General features: G+C 41.7%; 1 protein-coding gene across 1 annotated transcript in view; it reads left to right on the top strand.

The window, feature by feature from the left end:
- Window positions 1–623: 623 nt before the first annotated feature.
- LRIT1 (leucine rich repeat, Ig-like and transmembrane domains 1) overlaps window positions 624–18,139 on the top strand; it is a 79,516-nt gene continuing 62,000 nt past the window's right edge. Inside the window, exon 1 of the mRNA XM_040320729.1 lies at window positions 624–980. Within this exon, the coding sequence (XP_040176663.1) occupies window positions 859–980 (122 nt within the window). The 5' untranslated portion in view covers window positions 624–858. The remainder of the gene's footprint in view (window positions 981–18,139) is intronic.

Here is an 18,139-nt window from a genome sequence, read left to right as displayed (position 1 = left end):
TTAGGATGTTTATATTATATTGTGTGTATAATAAAAATGCAACATTGTATTCAAAGTTTTTGGTATGTATAATGTACTCTATAATTTGCCGGTAGCACAATGAAAGTGCTTACTTTCGACAAAAGATGAGCTCATTATTGTGCAGTTCTTTTACTGTCGAGTATCAGGCTATGGGAGGGGCGAGAGCTGTATGTGTTAATTACAGCATAGAAAAAGCAGGTCTCCTGCCCTGCAGGGCAGGACTATACCATGTGTCAGATCTGTGTAAATCTTGGATATGGATGGACATTACTACAAATCACTTGGCAGATAAAAGCTTCCTTATATGTATTTGAGCTGTGTAAATAGTTGCTTGACTCAAATTCAGTTTTAAGCATTATTATTTTAAGAGATCATGTATTCATTGTTGCTCTTTAACAATTGTATGTATTATATTCTTTCTAGTAACTCATGGTAGTAAATAGAATTACATTAGTAATGTAAACCTGAGCTAAAACTAGATCCCTTTGGCAATAAAGTTTAATTTTGGAATTACCTGGTAGCCTTTCTGTCTTGAATCTTTTTATCAGTGGAAGCTGCCTGCTGTCATTTTCCCGATTGGCCATGGGTAATTTAGTGTCATTCATCTGCAGCAGCTTAAGCGTACGCTTTCCTATGACATTCCAGGAAGCAATAGGCAGCGACAGGAAAATAACCAAGTCCCCTCACTAATCCCCTATCCTATTTTATCTGATGGACTGAGCTGCGGCTAAAGCAACAGTCTGTGACTGAAAGCAGAAGACACTTAACAAAATGTGACCTGTTACTGCCTGCGGATCTCGACCTGTGCACTGTGGGGTAACCTATGGTTAGTTCACCATGTGTATTTTTCTGGTCATCTTTGGTTGCCTAGTGTTTGGAGGCCTTCCTTTATTTTGCTTCACCTGTCCATCTCAGTGCAGCTGCACTTTTCACTCACTCGGTGAAGGATCAAAGTCTAGGTATGTGAATATTTGTGTTCCCACACTCTTCCCAATCACTTTGTCATCTTTTAGTACATCATGTGTAATCATTATATTTCATAATGTATGTTATTCCTTTCTATTCACGGTATGCTGTTGTTTCCTGTGTTCAAGGGATTAACTTCTGAGCACATTGTAATCTGATTTTAAAGAAACCATTGAATGCTTACTGCACTGCTCGAAGACTGCATAATTAAAACAGTGCTAGCTATCGGGGCATACCCAAAATCCTGATATCGGTGCTAAAAATCGGGGGGATACTCTAAGAAACTGATGTAGAATTGCCTTTCCATCTGTTGTAAAAAGCAGCCATTTTTTTATAGGATTTTTTTATAGGAATTTAAATCATAATTTTAATCTAAAAAAAAAATAACAGTTTTAACGCATAATTAAGGATAAATTACATTGTTGTGTCTTTTTCTCTCCAACAATGGTTCCTAAAAAAATGACTTCCTAGTGTCTATGTTAATTAATTAAAATAATTGTACTCTCTAACATAAATGTTCCTGTTTATAGCCACATTACAGATGGTTTAGTATTGTCTTTGGATGATTTATTTAGAAAAGTTAAATCTTTGTATAACTGTAAAGAGATGACATTACATATGATTTTTACAAGTAAATTGAACCATTCACTTGTTTACCTATGTTTTTTAAGATAAATGAACCCATAGATGTAAGATGATTGTGCCTTATTCTGGAGATTTTAGAAGCAAAGTACCACAGAGGACCCAGGCCAAAATTGGTTACTCTTGGTCATTGGCTGTTTTTCCTTCTAGAAAATAAGGCTGCACTCTGAATGCATTGCCATTCTTGCGTTTGAAATTCCCTAATACATGTAATTGTAATCTAATAAATAAAAACATTGATCGGTAATTAGTAAATGAATGAATGTCTAACATCAATTTTGCTGTCCACTTTAAACTGGCTGTAGCGGGCCAATGTCTCACCAAAAGTTATACTCAGTGATACATCTGTCTATCCTCTCTCTCTCTCTCTCTCTTCTTTTCTGTACTGTACCTGCTGGAATATTCTTCTCATTTCAGACAGAAAAACAAAAGCTATACATGCATGGTGAAAGTCTTTACAGAATATTTAAATATTATCTTTTATACGTTACAAATGATGATTCAATATATCACATTGCACGGTATTACTGGACTATGTATGGACAGCCTAAATATCTTAAAAGCCCTGTCAGTTCATTTTGGCTGCCTGTGTTAAAGTGGAGATTTTTTTTACTTATTTGTTATAGTTGTTAATAAATATCCAAATGTGAAGATTTACAATTATCCCCAGTTTTGGTGACAACTATAAAATGTATATACAACTATTATTATTTTTTTGACAATGCTCACCTGGACAAATAGAGATGGTAAATGTTCCCAGTGGGGACACAGACAGCAATACAAATTTGACAGGGGTTCAAACTCTTCCCCACTCTACCCAAAATTAAGTTTAAAAAGTTTTAGCTCTACATACGCTTTAAATATGTTTAATGCAAAATTGGGTTTAGTATTCTATATATAGAGGTTTGGTATTTATTCATTCTATTTATGTATTTTTTTTTCTATTGGTTGAACTATATGGACTTTTTTTTACCAGACTAACGATTTAACTATGTAAAATACTATTTAATTAACTGATGCTCAACCAGAAATAGAATCTTTTGCAATCAATGTAAACCTGTTCCAAGCCTGTCACAATTCATACTAAGCATATAATGAAAATGCTAAGCAATGAGAGATCTTGCTGAATTTATATGCAGTTCTTAACTTTTCCTGGTGGTTTTGTTCATGACCTCACCTCCCTCTTACTGCAGAGTGTCAGGCTTTTTCACCAACAATTAGGCTTGAGAGACAGAATAGGACAAAACCAAGAGTAACCTTAAGATGTATCTATAACATCTGATTACTATATCTGTGGATATACTGTCTTGGAATAGTTTTTTCTTTCATGTCCATGATTTTTAATAGCCTACTTAAAGCTACTTGCTTTAAATATTTTAATACTATTGTTTTCAATTACTTAGGGCCCATTTACATTAGTGTGTTCTGTTTTTCATTTGAAAGGGCTACCTAATGCACTACAATAGACCACAAATCAAACCTAGCAATCATGTTTGTGTTAGGGTGCAATTCACAATTAATAACATTAATATATACATAAAAATATGTCTCTTATTATTAATGAATCCCGATACAACATTAGGTAGAAGTTTTCAAATACAATTGATTTGACTTATTCTACAGGGAGTGCAGAATTATTAGGCAAATGAGTATTTTGACCACATCATCCTCTTTATGCATGTTGTCTTACTCCAAGCTGTATAGGCTCGAAAGCCTACTACCAATTAAGCATATTAGGTGATGTGCATCTCTGTAATGAGAAGGTGTGTGGTCTAATGACATCAACACCCTATATCAGGTGTGCATAATTATTAGTCAACTTCCTTTCCTTTGGCAAAATGGGTCAAAAGAAGGACTTGACAGGCTCAGAAAAGTCAAAAATAGTGAGATATCTTGCAGAGGGATGCAGCACTCTTAAAATTGCAAAGCTTCTGAAGCGTGATCATCGAACAATCAAGCGTTTCATTCAAAATAGTGAACAGGGTCGCAAGAAGCGTGTGGAAAAACCAAGGCGCAAAATAACTGCCCATGAACTGAGAAAAGTCAAGCGTGCAGCTGCCAAGATGCCACTTGCCACCAGTTTGGCCATATTTCAGAGCTGCAACATCACTGGAGTGCCCAAAAGCACAAGGTGTGCAATACTCAGAGACATAGCCAAGGTAAGAAAGGCTGAAAGACGACCAGCACTGAACAAGACACACAAGCTGAAATGTCAAGACTGGGCCAAGAAATATCTCAAGACTGATTTTTCTAAGGTTTTATGGACTGATGAAATGAGAGTAAGTCTTGATGGGCCAGATGGATGGGCCCGTGGCTGGATTGGTAAAGGGCAGAGAGCTCCAGTCCGACTCAGACGCCAGCAAGGTGGAGGTGGAGTACTGGTTTGGGCTGGTATCATCAAAGATGAGCTTGTGGGGCCTTTTCGGGTTGAGGATGGAGTTAAGCTCAACTCCCAGTCCTACTGCCAGTTTCTGGAAGACACCTTTTTCTAGCAGTGGTACAGGAAGAAGTCTGCATCCTTCAAGAAAAACATGATTTTCATGCAGGACAATGCTCCATCACACGCGTCCAAGTACTCCACAGCGTGGCTGGCAAGAAAGGGTATAAAAGAAGAAAAACTAATGACATGGCCTCCTTGTTCACCTGATCTGAACCCCATTGAGAACCTGTGGTCCATCATCAAATGTGAGATTTACAAGGAGGGAAAACAGTACACCTCTCTGAACAGTGTCTGGGAGGCTGTGGTTGCTGCTGCACGCATTGTTGATGGTGAACAGATCAAAACACTGACAGAATCCATGGATGGCAGGCTTTTGAGTGTCCTTGCAAAGAAAGGTGGCTATATTGGTCACTGATTTGTTTTTGTTTTGTTTTTGAATGTCAGAAATGTATATTTGTGAATGTTGAGATGTTATATTGGTTTCACTGGTAAAAATAAATAATTTAAATGGGTATATATTTTTTTTTTGTTAAGTTGCCTAATAATTATGCACAGTAATAGTCACCTGCACACACAGATATCCCCCTAAAATAGCTAAAACTAAAAACAAACTAAAAACTATTTCCAAAAATATTCAGCTTTGATATTAATGAGTTTTTTGGGTTCATTAAGAACATGGTTGTTGTTCAATAATAAAATTAATCCTCAAAAATACAACTTGCCTAATAATTCTGCACTCCCTGTAGTTACTTTGGTAATAACAGATTAATTTTCATTTTCAGGGTTCATATAGGATAAGAAGGGTAGTTATTTTAACAAAGTTATAGTAATCAAAACCATATATATTTTAAGCATACAGTTATAAATATAGAGTAAATATAATGTATTAGGAAAAAAATTGAAAAAAACTGTTTTAATATCCAATATTAGGCTAAGTATTCTTAGTAGAAGTCCACTTCACATACAATGAACACCTAGCTATCTCTGACATCAAGTGTATATTTAATCATCGGCCAATTTAAATAGTACAGGCTGCAGATGGCTTTACATGAGGATAAAATCATGGGCACATGAGCCAGTTACTAATGAAATCAGCAGCAGCTAAACAACATATTGCGATTAAAAGCAAGTTCATTTATTTACATTAGGGCAGCAGAAGAGAAGGTCAAATCAGCCTAAGATGCCATTATTTCTGATTGCTATTAACCCATTTGGACCTTGCTCTACAGCTGTTTGGGCCCTTAGCCCAGTACATTTAATGTTAGGGTAGAAATTGTCTGCCAGCAATGTTACCATTTTTTTCATGTATTAAAGGTTATACTTTGCTAAGAACTGTATGTGTTAAAAACAGTAAACACATACAATACACCATCTGAAGACATTTTCACTTTTACATTTAGCAATTGTATCTACTATATAATCAGTGAGACACTCCTATTAGAAGCCCAGGTGATTGCCAACACAGATTGGAACCTGGTTCTGCTACAGCAGTTGCTTCAGTATCTGTTTACTCATTTGTAAGGGGTAGTAAGGGGAGTTGTCGCCTCTGTGTAAAGTCATTGCAAACCTAAAGATTGTGTACTTTGCACAAGTGAGTTTAATGCTCCATCTACTGGAAACTAGAGGAAAACATACAGTGTTGGAAGGGGGTAATTTTGTATACTTAAACCGCTTTTGTATACAAAAGGTTCCGCGGTCCTGCCTTTTTTTTTTTTTTGGTTCCTTAAACTCATGTGAAGTTAAAAAAATATTACTCACTTCTTTTATGTCTCTACTGCCCCGCAATCTTTGTCGGCATAAAATCTGACTTTATAAAATGTTCTTCATGCCGTTTCCATTTTGCTTGTGGGCAGCGTGAAGCCCACAAGCAAATGCTTCTGGGAATTCGATCTACCATCATCAAGTGACCTGCTTCAAGGGTCACGTGATGACTAAAATACCACAATATTTTGTGAATCTGTCTTATCACTCGTCTCCTGGGAAGCGTGACGCTGTGCTCCCAGGAGACATTGGGGCTCTTGGAAATGTAATAACATGCCCACTCCCACGGGAGGGATACCTGGAAGTGCCTGGTATTGTCTCCTGAATCAAGGTATTTGAATCATTTAAAAATGTATCGATAGCGGACTTACATGTATTTATTGTGCCGGTCTTAAATCTGCAGTTTCTATTGAGGGTGAACCTCCACTTTAAAGGAACTGGAGAGCTCTATCATAGCTATATGTTTTTTCTGCATGCCAAGGTTTGTTTTGGTATGTACAACAGGGGTGGTTTTTCGTATATTGGAAAAGAGTTTCTACACATAAATTTAACAAACTTTCTGAATACTAATACTGGCCATAAACATGATTGTTCATGAATTTCTATTACTTTCAATCAGCTTTTGGTCATAAAAATGAACAACTGTGTCAAGGCAAACTACTATTACTGCTCCCATTTGAATGATAACATTTAAATGGTTGGTAAAAGGTTGCCTTGGTTTCTTCAAATTAAAGATGGTTGGAAGTTGTTGAAGTTGTCCGAAAATTGCCAAATGGTCTACATACTAAAAGGGGCTCTTAGGGAATGACCCAGATAGCAAGCAATTGTGCTGCAAGTTTGAAAATGACTCGCTAAGCTAATGCTAGACTTGCCAGGCTTCACCAGCTTGTTGCACAATTGCAGCAAGTCCGCATTGTATGACTCCAGATCAACTTTCTTTGCAAACACTCTGCAAGTTCTGGTTCAGTTATGTTTTGCAATAGTCATCCCACCACAGGGGGTCACTGTGGCTGAATTTTCATGCTGTAGACTACCACTGCAACTTTGCTCTTGCTAAAAACTTGCCATGCAAATTTTCTATAAATTAAAAAAGTGTCAACTAGAACTTGTGCTTCAAGTGCTCTGCTGCTAGTGAAAATGTGCAGCGAGTTAACACAGACTTACAATTCAACACTGCAACAAATTTGTGACAAATTATCCTTGCTATCTGGGGAGCTTCTATCACCACACACACTAGAACTTAAAAACACTTAGGGCCAGATTATCGTACATCCGCGTATCTTTGCGCGGGCGTAACGTATCCGATTTACGTTATGCCTCCGCAACTTAGACGGGCAAGTGCTGTATTATCAAAGCACTTGCTCCGTAAGTTGCGGCGGCGTATCGTAAATCGGCTGGCGTAAGCCCGCCTAATTCAAATGTGGGACAGGGGGGCGTGTTTTATGTTAATGTTCTGTGACCCGACGTGATTGACGTTTTTCACGAACGGCGCATGCGCCGTCCGTGGAAATCTCCCAGTGTGCATTGCTCCTAATACACCGCAAAAATGTATTGGTTTTGACGTGAACGTAAATTACGTCCAGCCCCCATTCACGAACGAGTTACGCAAACAACGTAAAATTTTCCAATTTCGTCGCGGGAACGACAGCCATAATTAACATTGGTACGCCGCAATTACGCCACCATATAGCAGGGGTAACTTTACGCCGGGAAAAGCCTAACGTAAATGGCGTAACTGTACTGCGTCGGCCGGGCGTACGTTCGTGAATTCGCGTATCTAGCTGATTTACATATTTTGACGCGTAAATCAGCGTACACGCCCCTAGCGACCAGCGTAAATATGCAGTTACGATCCGATGGCGTAAGAGACTTACGCCTGTCGGATCTAAGGGAAATCTATGCGTAACTGATTCTAAGAATCAGGCACATAGATACGACGGCGCAACTCAGAGATACGCTGTTGTATCTCTTTTGAGAATCTGGCCCTTAGTATCAATGAATTTCCAGATAATCATCACCATTTAGGAATATTCCACATATTAAAATCAATGCACAGAGAGAAAATACACTAATAATCAGTCGGTTACTAACTCTCTATAGTAGGGTGGGCTGCACATAAACAGGGAGAGTACAGCTCTGTTGGGAGAGAAGATGGCCAAAAAGTTAGGTGGAGGGAGGATCAGAGGAAGCAATAGTGGGGCAGTGGATGCTACTGGGGACATAAGCGGTAGTGTAACTAGAATACCTAAACCCAAGGTGAATAGGTAAGCAGAATACAATTGCAGCCTCAGAACAACAAAGCTGCAGATACATGAGGAGGATTTTGACTTCATTGGAATATCAGAAACCCGGTTTGACAGTTCACATGACTGTCAAGGGGTACTCCTTGTATTAAAAGGACAGGGAGGGTAGAAGAGGGGAGGGGTAGGGATGAGCCTGCGGTTTGAGACAAACGCAAGTTTGACTCGAACATCAGGTGTTCGCCCATTCGCCAAAATCCAAACATTATGGGGCGTTCGCTGGAAATTCGAAGCCCGCGGAATTCCCCATAATGCACTGCGAGATCACAATGCATTGATGGCTGTGGATTGGCCAAAGCATCCACCTGAACTGCATACTTTGGCCAACCACACCACACTCTACTGTGAGAGCCATAATTGGCCAAAGGTAGGGTGCTTTGACCAATCATGGCTCAGGGGGCTAAGTCCACGACCCACACTATGTTAGGCTGCTTACATAGCGGCCATACATATTGTAATGAATCAGAGCAGAAAAATTTAGTTTCTAAAGGAAAAATTACATTTCTAAAGACCCTTCAGGTCTGGATATGAAGGGAACATAACCTGCGACAATTATTTTTTTTTAAATGGCGTGGGGGTCCTCCCAAAATCCATACCAGACCCATATCCGAGCACACAATCTGGCAGGCCGCAGGAAAAGGGGACGAGAGAGTGCCCCCCTCCTAAACCATACAAGGCCACATGCCATCGACATGGGGATGGTGCTTTAGGGACCCCCCAAAACACCTTGTCACCATGTTGATGGGGACAAAGGCCTCATCCCTGCAACATTGCCCGGTGGTTGTGGGAGTCTGCGGGCTATCAGAATCTGGAAGCCCCGTTTGACAAGGAGTGCGTTTTGATTAAATTTCTTTCAGCTTGCGACTGCAGCCTTTTAGCGCCGACAGATCTTATGTAACCAAGGGCAGGGCCATTTGGTGATGTAACCAGTGACCCCGCCCCCCTTCTGATGTCATGTGACCCATCAAAGAAGAGATTTTTAAGTTTCTTTTTTGTTTTTTGGTTCGTCTGTGCTGTGATTGAACATGGATTTACAGTAGGGCCCCCAGGTCCCAGCCCCCCTATGTGAATGGGTATGGGGTACATTGTACCCCTACTGTAAATCCATCTTCAATCATAATGCAGACGGACCAAAAAAATAAGCCTTTAAAGTGTTCATATCAGCCTTTAAAATTAGCACTTTTGGTTTTTCATGTTCGTGACCCCTAGACTTTAACAATGTTCACATGTTCTGCTACGAGCCAAACTGGGAGGGTGTTCCGGCTCATACCTAGGGAGGGGTATGCCTGTATATAAATATTGATTTGTTAGTGACCACGAGGGATGACATTACTAATAGGGCAAAGGAGAAGGTGAAATAAGGGTGGCTGGAGCTTCAAAGGGAAGAAACAAATGGGAAATTATTAGTGGGTGTATGTAATAGGTCCCCTAAGGATGAGGAGGAATTGGATCTTCTATCACAGTTAGGAATGACAGCTAGGCAGGGAAATGTTGTTATAATGGCTTCAATTATCCAGCTATCGACTGGAAAGAAGAAACTGCTCACACATCTAAGGCTCGGCTTTTCTTAAATGTCTTGCAGGACAACTTCATGTCCCAATTGATGGATGCCCCAACTAGAAATTATACATAGCTAGATCTACTATTTACAAATAACACCTATTTAATTACAGATGTGAAAATAAGTGACAATTTAGGAAACAGCGAACACAGGGTAATTATATTCAGTATTAATCACAGGAAAAGGAGGACAAGTGAAATACAAGAATACTGAATTTCAAAAGAACCAACTTCTCTAAACTGCGCTCAATGCTACAAGATATAAAATGGGTTCAAATTCTAGAAACAATGACCAAAAAAAAAAAAAACTAAGGTTAAACCTGAGTGGCTTGTGGCTAAACTTTAACATAAAAAGGCATATAAAAGAGAAAAAAATTACCTTTAAAGCATGTAAGGCCAATGGGTAATTTTCGGCATTGCAACACTACAAGCAATGCAGTAAGAAATGTACAGCAAGAGCACAATCAGTGCAGCTAAAATAGTCCACAAGAGACACATAGTGGAGGAGAGTGAACAAAAAAAAAACCCCAAATGTTTTAAATATATTAATAGTAAGAAAATGAGGGCAGAGAATATTGGTTCCATAAAGGATGATCAAGGGAAGTTAGTTACCACTGAAAATGAGAAGACAACTGTACTAAATGCATTCTTCTCCTTTGTTTTTAGAAAGGAAAAGGAGGAGTATAGTCATTAAGACTGTATCATTAGTAAAACGACACCGAATGTACCCTTGTGGCTAACAGAAGTCAGTGTCTAAAAAATAATTGAACAACTTAATGCAAATAAATCACCATGACCAGGTGGGTTACACCCAAGAGTACTCAAAGAATTCAGTCAGGTAATAGTATTAGTCAGACCGTTATCCAAATTTTTTATGGATAGCTTAGGGCTGGAATGGTACCAGCTGATTGGCAAAAAGCCAAAGTGGTACCAATATTTAAGAAAGACAGAGATATATATCTGGGAACTGCGTGGCAGTCAAAAAAACATCAATAGTATGTAAACTTTTAGATGTAAAAAAAGGACAATAGCCGGTTTTTGACAATTTCTTTATTAATATCTTCTTTCCACGCTTCTTCTTCTTCTTTCATTTGGGTTTCTTCTTCCATCTTCCTCTGCTTCTTTCTTGGGTCTTCTCGTCCGCATCTTGACCGGCATCTTCTTCCATCTTCTTCTCCTTGCGTCGGCCTTCTCGTCCCGCATCTTCTTCTTCTTCCCCGGACGCTGCGTGGCTTCTTCTTCCCCGGACGCTGCGCTTGGAAATTGAATTCCCAGCTGTGTGCAGCTCCTGGGACCCCGCCCCCCTCTGACGCCACAGATAAACTCATAAGAAAGTCCTTGTGTGGTACATGTGCGTCAGAGGGGGGCAGGGTCACATGAGCGTCACACGGCGGGGAATTCAATTTCCAAGCGCAGCGTCCGGGGAAGAAGAAGCCGTGCAAGATAAGGACGAGCTTCCATTTGATACGGTTCATGAGAGGGGGGGGCGCACTCTGTCCCCCCCTCTTTTCTGCGGCCGGCCAGGTTAACGTGCTCGGATAAGGGTCTGGTATGGATTTTTGGGGGGACTCCACGCCTTTTTTGGGGGGACTCCACGCCATTTTTTTTAAATTTGGGGTGGAGTTCCCCTTAAAATCCACACCAGACCTGAAGGGCCTGGTATGGATATTTGGGGGGACCCCCACGTTTTTTTTTACGGCGGGGTTCCCCTTAATATCCATACCAGACCTGAAGGGTCTGGTAATTGAATTTGGGGGGACCCCCACGCTTTTTTTGTTTTTAATGAGCAATGACTGTATTCTTTATTGCCATGATTACTTTTAAATTACTTTTTTTTCACTTCAGAAATTACATCTTGTACAGAGACAGTTCTAAGCACGGGAAACATGCACTACTTCACAGGTTATACCCCCCCCCCCTGTATTTTGTTCCTAGGAAATTACTCATGATATATATATTGTTTTAGCAGACACCCTAGGGAATAAAGTGGCGGTCATTTTTCATTTTATTTCCAATGGTATTTGTGCAATAAATTCATGAAAAACGGTTTCATGAATTTAAAAAAAACAAAGCAGGAAAGTTAGCCCAATTTTTAGGGATAATGTGAAAGATGATGTTACACTGAGTAAAAAGATACCTAACTTGTCACGCTTTAATATTGCACACACTCATGGAATGGCGACAAACTTCGGGACTTAAAAATCTCCATAGGCGACGCTTGAATTTTTTTTACAGGTTACCAGTTCAGAGTTACAGAGGAGGTCTAGTGCTAAAAGTATTGCTCTCATTCTAACGCACGCGTCAATACCTCACATGTGTGGTTTGAACGGTGTTTACATATGTGGCGGGACTTACATGCGTGTTCGCTTCTGAGTGCGAGCTACTAGGGACATTTTACGTAATATTTTTAATTTTGCACCTTTTTTTTATCACTTTTTTTCCTATTACAAGGAATGTAAACATCCCTTGTAATAGGACTAGTGTGTGACAGGTCCTCTTTATGGAGAGAGGCGGGGTCAATAAGACCCCACATCTGTCCTCCAGGCTGGAAAGCATGAGATGGGAAAAAACACTGATCTCATCCTTTCAGCCGCGATCATGTTCGTTCAGCACAGTGGTGTAGTGGATAGTACTTTCACCTAGCAGCAAAAAGGGTCGCTGATTCGAATCCCACCCGTGACACCATCTGCCTGGAGTTTGTTCTCCCTGTGCCTGCGTGGGTTTCCTCCCACAATCAAAAAACATGCTTTAAATCGGATCCTGTCTAAATAAGCCCTAATATGCAGTAGTATATTTAGGTTTTGTGCTGCCCTAGGCTTGACTAAACTTCTGCACCGCCTAATAGAAAAATGACCCACACCTTCCTGTCAAGGCCACACCCTGTTTTTTTAGGACACGCCCAGAAATGAAAGAAAAAAGTGTTGATTATAGTTATACTTTAAGCACAAATTTCTGATAATTTTATTGAGAGGGCTAAGCAAATATAACCATGCCAATAGGCCAGGATACAGCATTGCTAATATGTATGAATGTGTGTTAGGGACCCCCACGAACACCACCCAATGTTAAATAAACTATTTTCCTAATTTGCAAATAAGTATCATCTGCTCATTTTTTGGGGATGTCTGCACCCCTGATAGGGTGAAGACACCTGACACATGTTGTCACTTTGTACTTCAAATTCATTCACTTCCTGTCACATAGCCAAACAGGAAGTGAGGGTAAAACCTTACTAATATCTTTTCTTGGGGACACACAGATCAATCTAAATAGTTTCCCTTTATGTAAATTACACTCTAGCATTTTGCTGTGTACACCCCAAATTATTAGGGATCTTGGACTTTGGGGTCCATTTACTAAAGGCAAATCCACTTCGCACTACAAGTGGACAAGCAAGGAAGAAAAGAACAAAAAAAAACTCTGCTTCTACAGGATTGGATGTTAAAACCATCAGTGCTTCCCCTCTGAGTTTCAGCGACTACGCTTCTACTGCAGAGTGGCTTTGCCTTTACTAAACCCCAAACTTACTAATCATTTGGGGTGTACACAGCAGTGCAATTTGCTTAATGGGGACACTAGTTAGATTGACCTATGTGTCCCCAAGAAAAGACATTGGTAGGGTTTTAACCTCACTTCCTGTTCAGCTGTGTGACAGGAAGTGAAGCCAATTTTAAGAAAAGGGACACAAAGCCCTACCCAAAAAACACAAGCAGGGGTTCTAACACTCACTTGGCTTCCCTCAAACACCCACAATTAGAATAGGATTGCCTTGCGCTAGGTTTAAGCACAGTGCTGTAAATCAGCACTTCAAGCCTGTCCGCCAACACACCCCCCCCACCCCCCAACAGGCCATGTTTGCAGGTTTTCCTTCATCTTGCACATGTGCTTTAAAAGACAGTCTGGACAGCAATTCATGATAAGATAAATCCACAAAACATGTCATGTCCGGGGTACTTGACTGAGAACCACTGCAGTAAAAAGGAAACAATACTTACCGCGCTGTATTTTTCCTTTCCTGGTGTCTAAACATGACAGCAAACATTTCATGCATACACACCAGGAAAAGAGCTTCCAGACAAATCACAAATGATTGTTGTAATCAATCAGCCCTAATTCAGCTGCAGCTGTCAAAATCTGTAGCATGAAAAAGTAACAAAAAACAAACTTCAAAATTTGAAAGTAATTTTATTGGTGAACAAAACAAGGAAAGCAAAAATACATAAATAAACAAAAATAAATAAATATAAAAAAAAAAAAAAAGGGTTCATTTAAGACAGTAAACAGCATATGGTTTATGCTTTGGAAATAACACAATAGAGCCACAGACACAGAATTGAAACATTAGTCACAACATCTTGAGAAATATTCAGCAAAATAATGCAGTACAAAGACATCAAAGTGAGCGAACACCGTAAAAAAACAAAACATACATTGACAAAAAAAAACCTTGATCAAAATCATATCTTTTGGCAAAGACATTCTTGCCAGCCGGCCCCCCACACACACAACCTGCCCTTTTTCAAGGGCAGCAGACAAATGCTCTATACGCTTTATATAACATAGGCTTGTGTTAATGATGCAATTGAAAACACATGGACAAAGTTCAGTCTCTACATTGGGTGCGCTTGTAAGTGGGTACACCTGTTAAGGATGTCCTTAGACTCCATGCACACTAGGAGCAGAAAAAACTTCAACGTTTTTAGCTTGAAAAACGTGGCATAAAAAATGCAAAATTAAAGCATATTGTACAAAGTTTAGGCGAGTCTATGAGAGTTTAGTTTATAGGCGTTTTTTTCACTACACTCCCCTCTGCAAAAGTTTTTACTCCCACAACACACCTAAAAAAACGTTGGCACTTGACGTTCAGAAGAGATAAGAGGAGTTTAGGAGAGACTGACGTTTTTACAGCTCCTAAACTCCTCCAGGAAACGCGATAGAGAAGGTTTTTTTTTCCTGCCTCTGAACGTCCCTGACAGAAAACGCCTGTAGCAGTCAATAATGTGCAAAGACACATAGAGCGCAATAGAAGTGCTTCTAGAGGCAGGAGAAAAAAACGTCAAACGCCTGTAGAATCGACGTTTTTTAATTCCAGTGTGCATGGAGCCTTAAATTACTAACCCAAAAAACCATGAGACACAAAAAGCAACATAAAAAATTCTAAGTCCCTGGGCATGCTCAGTTCACCAGAAATGCAGAGGCAGAAACAAACAAAGCTGCAATCGCGGCTGAAAGCATGAGATTTGTGTTTATTTTTTTCCCAATCGCATGCTTTCCAGCCTGAAGGACAGATGTGAGGTCTTATTGAATTATTACGTAAAAAAAAAAAATAATAATTAAAACGCCCCTGTCCCTAGTAGCTCGCACTCAGAAGCGAACACACATGTAAGTCCCGCCCACATATGTAAATGCCGTTCAAACCACACATGTGAGGTATTGACACGTGCATTAGAGCGAGAGCAATACTTTTAGCACCAGACCTCCTCTGTAACTCTAAACTGGTAACCTGTAAAAAAAAAAAAAAACAAGCGTCGACTATGGAGATTTTAAAGTCCTGAAGTTTGGCGCCATTCCATGAGTGTGTGCAATATTAAAGTGTGACAAGTTAGGTATCTATTTACTCTGTGTAACATCATCTTTCACATTATCACAATAAATTGGGCTAACTTTACTGTTTTGTTATTTTTTAACCACTTGCTGGTCAATGACCGGGCCACTTTTTGCGATTCGGCACTGCGTCGTTTTAACTGACAATTGCACAGTCGTGCGACGTGGCTCCCAAACAAAATTGGCGTCCTTTTTTCCCCACAAATAGAGCTTTCTTTTGGTGGTATTTGATCACCTTTTTCTTTTTTGCACTATAAACAAAAATTGAGCGACAATTTAAACAAAAAAAAATATATTTTTTATTTTTTGCTATAATAAATATCCCCAAAAATCTATATAAAAAAATTAGTTTTCCTCAGTTTAGGCCGATACGTATTCTTCTACATATTTTTGGTTAAGAAAAAAACGCAAAATGCGCAAAAGTTATAGCGTCTACAAAATAGGGGTTAGTTTTATGGCATTTTGTTAATATTAATTTTTTAACTAGTAATGGTGGTTATTTTTATCGGTACTGCGACATTATGGCAGACACATCGGACAAATTTTTGGGACTATTGGCATTTTTATAGCGAGGAGTGCTATAAAAATGCATTGATTACTATAAAAATGCCACTGGCAGGTAAGGGGTTAACACTAGGGGGTGAGCAAGGGGTTAATTATGTTCCCTGTGTGTGTTCTAACTGAAGGGGGGGTGGGACTGACAGGACCGGGAGCTGTGTGTTTATACACACAACTCCCGATTCTCGCTTTGGGACCAGGAGCGAGGGGGACGCTGAAGGGGAACTCCACACCCAATTAAAAAAAAAACGGCGTGGGTTCCCCTGCAGTGGCACATCAGACCCTTCAGTTTGGTCTGTATCATAAGGGGGAAATTCTACGCCGAAAAAACAGCGTGGGGTTCCCCCAAAATCCATATCAAACCCTTATCCAAGCACGCAGTCTGGCCGGTCAGTTATGGGGGTGGGGACGAGCGAGCGCCCCCCCTCCTGATCCGTACCAGAGCACGTGCCCTCAACATGGGGGAGTGTGTGCTTTGGGGCAGGGGGGGTACTGTGCCCCCCACCCCAAAGCACTCTTGTCCCCATGTCGATGGGGACAAGGGCCTCTTCCCGACAACCCTGGCCGTTGGTTGTCGGGGTATGCCGGCCCCCCACCCTATGTGAATGAGTATGGGGTAAATCGTACCCCTACCCATTCACCTGGGGGAAAAATGTAAAGTGAAAAAAAAACACACCACACAGATTTTTTAAATAATTTATTAGTCAGCTGGGGGGTCTTCTGCCGGGCCCCCCACCCCCTTTAAGCTCTTTTTTATTCGGGGGGGCACCCGGGCTTCTACGTTTTCTGCCGGGGGGTGGGCCACCCCCCCGGGATTCTCTCCGCTGCCTTCCACCGGGGCCCCCCACCCCCTTTAAGCTCTTTTGGATTCGGGGGGGGCACCCGGGCTTCAACGTTTTCTGCTGGGGGTGGGCCACCCCCCTCTGGGCTTCTCTGCTGCCTTCCGCCGGGGCCCCGGGCTTCGCTGTTTTCTGCCGGAGGGTGAGCTTCTCTACGCTGTGTTCTCTGTTCTCTCTTCTGCCTGTCTCCTCCGCGGGGGCCAGGGCTTTTCTCCGCTGTCTTCTTCCTTCTTCTCTTCCAGCGATGTTGACACGATGAGCTCTCGCGCTGTAATACTGTCGGTGTGCATCGACTTCTATAGGCGTAGGGTGTGGTCACCGGGTGATGCCACCCTGCAACCCCACCCTTTGTGACATCACATTCCCATCATGCCCTGGGAATGTCACAAAGGTTGGGATCGCAGGGTGGCATTACCCGGTGACCACACCCTATGCCTATATAAGTCGATGCACACCGCTCAGATGGCATTACAGCGGGAGAGCTCGTTGTGTCAACATCGCTGGAAGAGAAGAAGGAAGAAGACAGCGGAGAGAAGCCCTGGCCCCCGCGGAGGAGACAGGCAGAAGAGGGAACAGAGAACACAGCGGAGAGAAGCCCACCCCCGGCAGAAAACGGCAAAGCCCGGGGCCCCGGCGGAGGGCAGCGGAGAAGCCCGGAGGGGGGTGGCCCAGCCCCCGGCAGAAAACGGCGAAGCCCGGGGCCCCGGTGGAAGAGAGAAGACTGGGCCTACACCCCCCTTCTAAAAGAGCTTACTTTACATTTTTCCCCCAGGTGAATGGGTAGGGGTACGATCTACCCCATACTCATTCACATAGGGTGGGGGGCCAGCATCTGGGGGCCTCCTTATTGAAGGGGGCTTCCAGACTCTGATAAGCCCCCGCCCGCATACCCCGACAACCAACGGCAAGGGTTGTCGGGAAGAGGCCCTTGTCCCTATCGACATGGGGACAAGAGTGCTTTGGGGTGGGGGCGCAGTGCCCCCCTGCCCCAAAGCACACACTCCCCCATGTTGAGGGCATGCGGTCTGGTATGGCTCAGGAGGGGGGGGGGGTGCTCGCTCATCCCCACCCCCATTCCTGTCCGGCCAGACTGCGTGCTTGGATAAGGGTTTGGTATGGATCTTGGGGGAACCCCATGCTGTTTTTTTCAGCGTAGGTTTCCCCCTTACGATCCAGACCAAACCGAAGGGTCTGATGTGCCACTGCAGGGGAACCCACGCCGTTTTTTTGTTTGAAATTTGGCACGGAGTTCCCCTTCATGGTCAGTGCAAGCTGAAAACAGTTCGGCCTTTCACGTGCGCCGACTCAAGCCGTGCAATGGCAGCTACGCCGCTTTGAATTTACCAAGATTTTCCTGGTGTAGTGAGATGACGTGTGTGGAAGGACAAAATTGCCAAGCACGCATGCGCAGTATGTAAATAAAGCTCCCGAGGCTTTAGGCGCACTTG

Source organism: Rana temporaria, chromosome 8 (genome assembly GCF_905171775.1).
Source record: "Rana temporaria chromosome 8, aRanTem1.1, whole genome shotgun sequence".
NCBI classification, from domain to species: domain Eukaryota; kingdom Metazoa; phylum Chordata; class Amphibia; order Anura; family Ranidae; genus Rana; species Rana temporaria.
This window is presented reverse-complemented; position numbering and strand designations above follow the sequence as displayed.